Genomic DNA, 12,157 nt, shown 5'->3' on the forward strand with positions numbered 1-12,157 from the left:
ACTTTAACATTTTAGAACTACCTGCGGATTACTTTTATTTCACTACATTTTAGACCAAGTATCTTTTTACTGCATAACATTTTTGAACTGGACTGAAAAGTAGTATTTAAAAAAATACTTTATGAAAATCAAGTAAAACAGTTCTCAAAATGTGTGTGAAATACTTTTACTTTTTACTGTTTTGGTTTGAACTGTGTTGATTTTTGGTCAGAAAAGGTCAATTTGAATCAGTTTTTGAATTTTCCTAGTGAATTGTAGGTATTTTTCTTTCTTTTTTTTACTCATCATTTTGTCAGAATGTCATGATAAGTATAACTCCTTAAACCAAATGAAAAGTACTTTTTACCTTTCAGTTCAGTTAAAAAATTGTTAAAAAGTGCAGATACTTGGTCTAAAATGTGATGAAATAAAAATAATCCGCAGTAAAGTAAAAGTATCCACAGTCAAAATAACTAGATATCTAAAAATACAGTACAGTACTTTTACTTTTATCTTCTTTTTCCATAACCTGGCACAGCGCTCTTGGTTCAAATATCAAACAAAGCGAGAAAGATAATGGTTTGGCCTTGTTTTGAACCAGAGCAAACAAGATCTAATATCACTCTGAAAGCAGTTACATCTTCAGTTTGAATCCCCAAGTGCATTGAAAAAACCAGATGGGATTTAAACGTATAAGTTTTCATGCACATTTTGTGTCATTGAATGTATTTTATTTGATCTTCTGACTCTTCCAATTTAAACAAGGGTCTATTAACTGTGGTGAAAGCAAAAAAGGTACATAACATAAGACGATTTTGGTTTTGCACAATATTTTTTCCCTTTTCGTGATATACAGTCTTTTTTTTAGCTGACAGAATGTAATTTTCAACACAGAATAACAGTCGTTTCTTTCATGTTTCCATGTGGTCATGACACTAATTCTGATAAAGAACATTCTAAAACAATTCAGGAACATTTTAAAACATATCGTCTCAAATTGACTGTATTTGAGCTGATTTTTGAACACATTTTCTTTTAAATAAACCACGAGTTCAAAATAAAATTGAATTGAGTGAATTGAAACATATACCATATTTTCCGGACTATAAGTTGCACCTTTTTTCATAGTTTTGGCCGGGGTGCGACTTATACTTATATTTATACTTTTACTCCGGAGCGACTTATATGTGATATTATTTGTTATTTTCACACTTGCAACTGCATTTCATACTCCAGTGCGACTTATATATGTTTTTTTCTTCTCTATTATGCATTTTTTGGTCGGTGCGACTTAAATACGGTACTTCATATATGTCAAATGTGTTTAAATTAGTATCTACTTTTGACACGTTTTAGAGTTCATTCTGCGTTTCAGTTTTGTTGACTTTTCTTGGCTAATCTAAAAAGAAATCTGTGACTTTGTTTGTCTTGATCAAAGTAGGAACTCTAAAGTAGTTGCAGTATTTTTGTACAGTCAATGCCCGTACAAAGTATTTAACAAAGTATTACAGTAAGTATGAAATCTGCTGTAAACCGCTGCAATCGTGACTGACAGAGGAATCAATAAACCTGGAGCTAAAGTCATGACGTCATCTTTTAATGGATTTTTGGGTAAAAGAGGCGGGGCTTGACTGGAAATCAAAAGAATGAGGCACTAAAAAAGTAAAAGCTGAGATTGTAAAACCTGTTTGTCCTTTAGATCATGCGGCTTGGACTAGGACATTTGTGACGAGGTGTGGTGAACTATATTTAGTCTTTAGAACAACTGTCAGTAACTGGAGTCTTTTATTTAATGGCATTCCCTTGATTTTTATCGTTATTTTAAATTATTTTATAGAGAGTTAACGATATGAAATATATGGAATAATAATATGGAAAACTTGGCACCATAAAAAAGGATTAGGGTAGTAGTAGTAGTAGTAGTAGTAGTAGTAAAGATACATTTAAAACAAGTGTACAATGCGTGATTTTCAACCCATAAAAGGAAGAAGTACTATTTTCTGGACTATAAGTCGCACTGGAGTATAAGTCGCACCAGCCAAAAAATGCATAATAGAGAAGAAAAAAACATTTATAAGTCGCACTGGAGTATGAAATGCAGTTGCCTCCTCTACCCCATTGCCCACTCTTCTACCCCCTGTTACATCCCCATCTTTTTCTCTCTACTTCTTCTGTCTTGTTCATTTTATCTGTATATTAATGTGTACTGTACGTGCTGTCCCCCCCTGTCTGTAAATACCCCCCCCTTTTTTATATATGTTCAGCGTCTTTGGGTCACTGAAAAGCGCTATATAAATAAAAGTTATTATTATTATTAAGTGTGAAAATAACAAATAATGTCACATAGAAGTTGCTCCAGAGTATATAAGTATGAGTATATAAGTATAAATATAAGTATAAGTCGCACCCCGGCCAAAACTATGGAAAAAGGTATAACTTATAGTCCGGAAAATACGGTAGGTATTAAAATGTATAATATATATATCCTAGGTCTAACCCACCCTTGGGCACATTACACAGTATTCACATGCCTTATTATGATTATTATTATTATTGTTAATAAAAAATGTGAGATTGTAGAGCTTTAAACAGACTTATAGATATGATACTTTTCCCTTTGCAATGAAACACACACTGAAGTACAGGTTTTGAAGTACCTGTTTAAATATGTAGTTTAAGAGTAAACAAAAAAAGGATTTTACACAGATTTTAAGTGTCTTTTTCAGTGTCCAATGAATAAATAAATGACAGAAATGAATCATAATAATAATGAACAATACAGTATTTCATAGGTGAAGCAGCAACAACAACAGGCATCATTTATAATACTTCTATCCAGAGATGTATCAATGTATTTACTTATTTATATACATTAATTTTATTCTCTTGTATTTTCCCACAGTTCCAAATCCCAATTAGAGGTCGTGACATCTCGAAAATCTCCAAAGCAGCAATTTATAGACAAAGTTTGTATGTATATTTATGTTTGCTTAAAAAAACTCCTCAAACCAAACGAGAGGTACTTTTTTACTTTCCAGTCGAGTTAGTGGAGTACATTTCTGAACAGGTACTTCCAAAACTGTCACTGCAGTAGATTTTTGACTACTTCTACTTGAGTACTTGAGTACACACGTATACTTGACACCGCTGCATTTAAAGAGTGACTTTATGATCAACTTTTCAGACATTTTCGTGACAGTCATTTCTTTTGTTGACATTTAAAAACAGAAGCAAAAAAAAAAGTACCAAGACGTCTTCAGTGAAAATGTCAAAAGAAAGATGACTGAAGGTGCCACTCACCCACTCACTTTTTCAAAACTGGGTCAAGTTTTGAACGGCTCAAAACCGTCCAGGATTTTCAACTAAAATAACTGCAGTATTTTTCTTTAGATCTATATTTTTCATACAAGTAAAATAGCAATCGAAGAGTTTCTTTGTAAATCAAATAAAAATGTTAAATAAGTGGTTCTTTAATTTAGACATTCTGGATGGATTTGATGAAAAAAGAATGGTTTATTTTGTGTTGCTGTAATAAACTCATGAATTAAGCCAATATCTAGTTATTTACACAACCTATTATGTCCTCAAAGTCCAAATTTAAGCTTGATTTTAAATGATAATATAAGGATTAAAACTAAATCAAATATAACAAACAAAACACAAAAGTTTAAACTATTTTAACTAATATTGGTTTTAAATTAAGTCTATTTCACACCTCATGTGTAACCCAGGGATACGTTTGATTGAGTATCTTGTTCAGTACAGAAAAAGTACATACTCAGACTCCTTTGTACAAGTATCAATACTGAAATAAATCTATAAAAATGTCTAAAATGACACCTTTCTGAAATGTTTTAGAGTTGTTGGTCTTTTTTAGACCTTTATGCAAGAACACAAGGCTATACAGTATTCAATAAACAGTTATTATTATTTTTTGTTGAAAATGACTATTGGCTAAAGAAAAATGTATCGTCCTCAAGAGTAATGATCTGATGTAAACGTTTAAAGAAAGCAAACACGAAGCAAATTACACGCACGCCTTTTATGGTTTTTGTATTATTATTATTTTTTCTTGCTATATTTGTGGATTAACCGCATCTACTGTCTACAAGTATGCAATTTATGTACCATTGTACATGAAATCACTTGCCCAAGATCAAATAAAATAAAATGAAAGAAAGAAAAATAATAATAATAATTTAAAAAAAGAAAGTAATAATAATACATTAAATTAAAAATAAATTAAAATAAAATACATTTAAATTTAAATTGTAGTATCAAAATCATTATGAAACTTTTTCCTGTTTCAAAATTCAAAAATTAAACAAGTGAATTTAAAGTAGACAAAACGTTTCCAGGACGTGTGGGAACTGTGGAATTATTGTGGTCATGCCCCAGATGAAATTTCACCATTGACCCACTTTTGGTGCCACAACGCAATTTTATAAGAGCCACAATGAACTCTATTTAAAGCACAAGGACTTAGAAGATGACATTACAGCGCGTTGGACACGTCTTGAATGAAATAACCTAATTTCAGGGCTATTTCAATTTCACTCTCAACTAAGTCAAACCACATTAATTCACCTTGCGGCCGCAGATGTGAGATCGCTTCCTCTCTGAGCGCTCAGATTTGACTGAGACAGGAAGTGCGAGCGCCGTTGCTATGTTTTTGCGCAGTGAACTCATGTCTCAGAACAACATGCCTCGCACATTAGGGCACGGCAGCTCGTTTCTCGTCAGGGCGTCAGAGTTTAAGCGCGTTCCAATCGGAATCGCAACAGCTGCAAGGTTTGAAGTACCACCATTGGCTCCACAAACACGACAATATACTGCACAAAAACTGCAATCGCATTCTTTTATTCTAATCACAATACTTACTCGTAAACTCTCAGAACATTTCAGAGCCCAAGTTAGGAAATACAACACTCGACAGCCTCATTAGTGATTGTACTTTTGTTAATTTACCTTTATTTGTGGTTTATTGTTCATTCGCTCGGTGTGAATGTCTGACCTTCAGCAGTGATGAACGCACGGCTATGCTAATGTCGCTAACGTCTAACACGGCGCTAACGTTAATGTAAACAAAGGCAAAAAATTCACTACTAGTTTTAAAGTCGCCTGATTGAGCCGTTACTGTAATAGACTAGAAACTGGTTTTACGACTTGACTGGAACGCAGACACTTTGGAGAGAACGTCACTCAAATCACACAATAAAAACAAAAAAGGTGCTCAAAATATGGATCAGAGTAAGTACCCGGACAGAGTTATTACATTTTTTAAGTTATAAATCAACATTTGAGAGTGAATTTCTGCTTTGATCGCCATTAGCTCCGCGTATTAGCAACAACATTAGCACAACAACGCATTTCTAACCGCAGAGGCTCAACGCAGCAGGTTCACAGACAGCAAGGGGGCAGTAGAGAGCAACTGAAGATCAATTTACACGAGTGCAATGAGTATTTTAAGTGTCGGATGTAAAATTTTAACCAAAAGCAGGGCGCAGCCATGTTGGATTTGCTAACTCGGATAAACTCGAGTTTCCAAGTAGGAATACCGACATGTACTGGCGTTCCCGTGTGCATTCATTAGACAGAAGAAGACGACTGCAAAGTTCTTGTGTATTGTTTGTCTTTTTATCTGTTGTTGTTTTTTAATCTACTTTCCAGAATTCTCATTTTTAAACCCATGCAAATTCAATAGACTGCAATGGTTACTTATGCTGCTATGGCTATTACGCTGCTATTGTTATATAATCAATCCACTTTTACTACAGCGGCCTCGTGCAACTTCTAAAACCACCGTTACTTAAGATGCTGCTACTAGAAATGAAATTCTAAAAATAAAAATCGCCGCTGCTCTGGTTGATGTGACTTCCTGTTCACCCCTGGCCCGTTGTAAATAAGAAATCCACTTCTCCTTTCATTGGGGACATTTTATTGCAGCTGGAAATGTTAAAGTTATTTACCCAAGTACAGATGTCAAGAGGTTAAAGACTGATAATCGCGAACAGTTTAGAAGCAAAATTTAGTCTGTTTAAATCAATCTAGAGTCCAAAAAAATAGACCTAAATGTGAAGTTATTGTAAGTATCTGGCTGTTTTTGTCACATTCAATTAATTTTGTCATCCAAGAAGTTTGATTTCATAAAGCTGGTCTCAAACAAAGGAATATTAATGCGTTAGAGACTATGTGAATGCAAAGAATGTAAAGATGTCTGTGTTGTGTCGGCCATGTTGTCAAAAATGTAAATATTATCGCAATTTTTGAAGTGCCCCGGTAACGATTTGAAGACAGAAATGTGTTAAAATATGTCTTTAAATGTATTTGTTGAGGTTTAATTATGAGACGAAATTGAGACGTCTGTCAAATTGATTACAGAAAAGTGCAGGAATACCACCTTAAAACCCTCATATGAAGGTTTACAAAAAATGTATTTGTTTGTACTTTTAATCAACGCTTTTTGTTCGCATTTTACTGTAAATTATATTCAAATAGTTTATAGATTCCACATCTTCAAAACAGCATTCATAATACTACTACTACTACACTAATAATAATAATGCATTTGATCAATATATACAGTATTTTCTAACTATAAGTCGCACCTTTTTTCATAGTTTTGGCCGGGATGCGACTTATACTTATATTTATAATTATATACTTAAAACTTTTACTCTGGAGCGACTTATTTGTGATATTATTTCTTATTTTCACACTCGCAACTGCATTTCATACTCCAGTGCAACTTATATATGTTTTTTGCTTCTCTGTTATGCATTTTTTGGCTGGTGCGACTTTTAATCCAGTGCGACTTATAGTCCAGAAAATACGGTAGACTTGCGCGTTTGTTGGACACTCAAAAATACGCTTTTCATCGCATTTTTGGTGAACTTTTCCCCTGGTGGCGGTGAGATGTCACTGCAGCTGTTCTGGAGTCAACTGATAAACACGATGTACACGCTCAAAGTATCCACTGCTGCCCAACTTCAATTACTTGTACTATTAACTATTACTATTAACGCTGAAAGATCGACGGATGGAGATGGAGTCACGTGGGACTGTCGATTATTTGGGAGCGCTTTTTGAATCTGTCAGAGGTCTGACTTTGGAGGAAGATACTTAAATATTATGTGTTAAAACTCTATTTATGTTCATGAAATCATTACTAAAAACAATGTTTATTATCACTTTGTTTTTGGAAAGAACAAATCAAATCCAATCAAACTGAGACGGATCAATATGAGACACTATTACTACTACTACTACTACTACTACTACAACGACTACTACTACAACAACTACAACTACTACTACAACTACCACTACCACGACTACGACTACTACTACCACTACCACTACCACTACCACTACTACTACTACAACGACTACGACTACTACTACAACTACAACTACAACTACAACTACAACTACCACTACAACTACCACTACCACTACCACTACCACTACCAATACTACAACGACTACTACTACTACTACTACTACTACCACTACCACTACCACTACCACTACCACTACCACTACCACTACTACTACTACTACTACTACCACTACTACTACTACTACTACTACTACTACTACTACTACAACAACTACTACTACAATTACTACTACTACTACTACTACTACTACTACTACTACAACTACAACTACAACAACTACAACTACAACTACTACTACTACTACTACTACTACAACGACTACTACTACTACTACTACCACTACCACTACTACTACAACTACTACTACAACTACTACTACCACTACAACTACTACCACTACTACTACAACCACTACCACTACCACTACCACTACTACTACTACCACTACCACTACTACTACAACTACTACAACTACAACTACTACAACTACTACTACTACTACTACAACTACTACTACTACTACTACTACCACTACTATCACTACTACTACTACCACTACCACTACCACTACCACTACAACTACTACAACTACTACTACTACTACTACTACTACTACTACTACTACTACTACTACTACTACTACTACTACTACTACTACTACTACTACTACTACTACTACTACTACTACTACTACTACTACTACTACTACTACTACTACTACTACTACTGCTGCTGCTGCTGCTGTCCTTGTACCTGTAGTTGCTGGTGTAATATCTTCATGTTGTGTCTCTGTAGGAAGTTTTGCTCCTGAGTTCGGACCTTCTCCATTTGGGACAACAGGTTATTGAACATCACCATGGCGACGGACTCATCGTTGGAGGCCAGTTCCCTGAAAAGGAACCCAATGAAAGTTTTCACATGTTTATAGCACATTTCTCCTCACAGTTTGCCCCTCAGAATCTGTGAGGGGAAGTTACTGACACATTACTTGTTTTTTAAATGTCTAAGTCACACAACTCAAGTTAAAGTCAAGTTACTGCCTCAAGAAAGCAACTTAGTCATATAACTTGGGGATTATTAGATTTGTAACACTGCGTTAATTGATCAAATATGTGCTTTTACGTTTTAATAATGAGATTTAACCAGAGATAAACTTCAGATTTCTTTTTAAACTGTCTCAAATGACATGAACTGCGGCTGAGCTGAGCCCTTTTCACGGTCAAACGCGCAGAATTGCACCTTCACCCTTTCAAAACACCTTGATACAGACGCAACAATTGAATGGATTTCCAGACGTTTTGGTTGATTTCGCTGAACTTGAACATTGTGTTTATGAAGCCCGGCCTCACCAGTCCTGAGCCTCGATCCAGGGGGCCAGTCCCTGTCTGATGTCCATGGGGAAATTATCATCGTATAAATAATCCACATGCTCCAAGTGGCGTATTTCCAGCAGCTGGATCCTCTTCCACTGGCTCATGCTCCGACTGATGCGACTGGACGCGATCAAAAGTGAAGAAAACGCGCGTTCCTTTGACAGTAAACCCGACTTCTGGCCCGTGCGTCACCGCTGCGTCCTCGTTACCGAATGGCACGTGCTCAGTATTCACGCCCTCTTTACGGACTTTCGCTTTGAGCGCGAGCGTCAGTTGTGTCATTTCAGGAAATCGGCTCAGGTTATTTCAGCAGTATTTCACGGAACGGTCCCGCCCCCGCGCGTGACGGTCCCGCCCGTGGCCCCCGCGCGTGACGGTCCCGCGGCCGAGCAGCTCGCGCGCGTGACGGCCCCGGGACGCACGGGACGCGCCGCGCACCTTTTACCGGTCAGTCACGTGGGACATAAAGAGGATGTGGGGCTTCATGTGCAATAATTGTTCTTTTATAAACTCTGTGTTGGATTATAAAGGTTTAACTTGTACAACATAGACAGCCACAGCCATTCAAACTGCGCCAAATCAACTTTAGTAATCAACTTTATTCGGTTGTGTTTTGATTGATGTGATTGAATCCAGTATTGTCCAGCTGCAAATGAGGCTCAAGTGCTCAGAAAAGTCCTGCTGTCACCTACCCCCTATCCCCGCCCTCATCCCTGATCTTAGTTGTGATTATTTGAAAAATGTATATGATACATATAAGTTCTAAAATGTCATGTTGCCACTTTACAAAAGTCAAAACACATAAATGACAATCTGCTGCTTGTCACTGTGAAGACGAGGAGCCTCAGTTCTGCAGTTTTGAACAGGTCGTTAAGGAATCTGGTTCTATGATTAATATTAATATTCTATTCTATTAAGCAGATGTTCCACTTTTGTTGTAGCTCAGTATTAAGCACCTGTAACAAAAGGATAATGTGTCTCCTTTTAATCAAGCATTAAAATCATTGATCATACAGACAGCATGTGCATATTTATAATGCATTGATTATTATTATGATTATTATGGTTATCATTATTATTTATTAATTGATGTTAATAAATAATAAGAATAATCATTATTATTTAACAACAACAAGAATTTAAAAAAAAAAAACCTTAATAATAATAATAATAATAATAACTTACTTAAATATTATTATTATCATTGTGGGTTTTAAGTTAGATTGTATTTATATTAAATATTTATATCAAATAATTTTGTAATTTTAGGAAATCATCTAATGCTTTTGAAATGGTGAAATTATATAGTGTGTTTTACTGAGATAATGTTAATAATGAAATGTGTATTTTTTATCCATGTTGTGTTCCCCTGCTCAGGCTCTGCAGATGGAAAGTAGCAGGAGATAAACCTGGTGCAGGTCTTTTCTTCTGAAGATTTTTTACATTAATAACAAATAAAGAGTAAACTAAACTAAAAATAGCCTAAAGCAGAGATGTCCAAACATTTTCCATCAGGGGCCGCACATTGAATTAGAAGTGTGGGGCCACTTTTCACTCCGGCCCTTCACTGTTCTATGTCGTTATGGTCATATTATACAAAAGATAAGGTCGAACAGTAAAGAGCTATAATCGTATATAGTCATTTTCACACTGGAACTGTAACATATGATCTGTCTCCATCATAGAAACACAATGAGGCTCAGACTGGTCAAAACTGTCACTCGTTCAGATTCAACAGGTCAGACCACATCTTTATTCCTGCTTCAAACATTAATGCAAAGTGTATCCGACACAAACAGAAAAATGTCAAACTAATAGTAAAATTGAATCTCTAAGGCAACGTGTGTGCATTAAGCAAATCAATCTGAGTAGTTTGAACTCCAGGCCTGAAGACAAGAGTATTAGTAGCCTTGTATTTGGTTGTAGTGACGTAGTTTAGCCTCGTGGTGGCAGCAGTAACCAAAATATGTACTTTTTGCATTCAGTTGGCATAAATATGTATATGGCCTATTACATTACACGTCTATTTTTTTGTTCTTTGTCATTATTGTGCAATTAGCCTTCATGTTATATAATAAAACGTGGCTATCACTTTTTGTATCCTATTGCATTCTGTGGTACACTGCTGTGCTGGAAGTTTGCATTACAACAGTTACGTAATAGAGACTAAAGTCATTCGTTCTCATTATTTTCCTTTTTGACACAGATCAGTGCACTACAGGCAGCAACTGAGTATTCATGGTTTGTAACTTAACAATGGTCAAAATTGGCATTAGTCTTAAGAAAATATTGGTTGATCGCATTTATCTTAATTTACACTAAAAAGGAGAAACATATTGAGCAGGGGTGTCAAACTCAATTTGGGCCGCGGCCCGAATTTGGACGCTCAGGCTGGGTCGTGGGCCGAACATAACGTAAAACATAATACAATAAAAAATATAAGAAATAAATAACTTTATATAGCCTACGCTGTTTTTGAAGAAATTACTGGATCGATTAAAATAAATTACAAAACGTTTGTTCTCATAAACTGAAATGTAAGAAAAACAGGTGTAATTTCACTAGAGCTGGGTTTCGATTCAAATTTCAAGAATCGATTCGATTCCGATTTTTACGTTTCAAAATCGTTTTTTTCCAATTTTCTCAGATTCCATCCGATTCGCTCCGATTTCGATCTGATTTCCGATTCGATCCGATTTCGATTCGATCCGGGGGTTAAAGGCGGTATGGACGATTTTTGGGCGATTTGAGAACGCAGGCGGAAGTGCGCATGCCACTCCCCCGTGTGGACCGATACAACACACACGTGCGTTTGTTTATTAGCGCAACGGAGCGCATCGCATCTCTCGTCTCCCGTAGATTTCTGTCCACTTCTGTGTCAGCTCGAACTGTCTTTCTCCGTCTTCATTTTGCCCCGTACACTGAGGGAAATTGGGGACGAGCCTGACGCGGCTGCAGGTGAGCGGTAGGTGCGTTTTATGATTAATACGTGGCAGGACAAATGATTTATCCACGCCACGAGGAAATATGATAACAAATTTGCTGAAAAAAATAATCCATACCACCTTTAATGTTATTAAAAATGAAAAATGTATTTTAACCGTTTCCTTCACTTCATGACTGTGTAGAGAAGCAACATATTAAAACTAGTATTATATCAATATTAAACAGCAAATCTTACAAGTATTGGTAGTTACTGATGGAAGACTGATGAAAAGGTTAAGCGTCAATCTACCTTCAAGAAAGATAATTCAGGACAATAAATGGAGGACATCATTGAGGTGACGACATCATCAACAGTGGATTCTACTGGGACACTAACCAGTGCATTATTATTATGCTTGAAAATAATTAAGAATTCACCCAAAAGCGGTTGCTACCAAAAGCATTTTTATTTTAAAA

At 35.8% G+C, this 12,157-nt stretch overlaps 1 protein-coding gene across 1 annotated transcript in view; it reads right to left on the reverse strand.

Moving 5' to 3' along the window:
- The window catches only part of LOC140359950 (signal transducer and activator of transcription 4-like), a 39,369-nt gene extending 30,468 nt beyond the window's left edge, over positions 1–8,901 (reverse strand). The window contains exons 1-2 of the mRNA XM_072445204.1: positions 8,732–8,901; positions 8,136–8,271 (exon numbers count right to left, since the gene is read on the reverse strand). Of these exons, the coding sequence (XP_072301305.1) occupies positions 8,136–8,271; positions 8,732–8,859 (264 nt within the window). The 5' untranslated portion in view covers positions 8,860–8,901. The remainder of the gene's footprint in view (positions 1–8,135; positions 8,272–8,731) is intronic.
- Positions 8,902–12,157: the final 3,256 nt, after the last annotated feature.

Source organism: Eucyclogobius newberryi, unplaced genomic scaffold (genome assembly GCF_026437365.1).
Source record: "Eucyclogobius newberryi isolate DKJ021-1_F unplaced genomic scaffold, fEucNew1.0.hap1 SCAF_14, whole genome shotgun sequence".
NCBI lineage: Eukaryota > Metazoa > Chordata > Actinopteri > Gobiiformes > Gobiidae > Eucyclogobius > Eucyclogobius newberryi.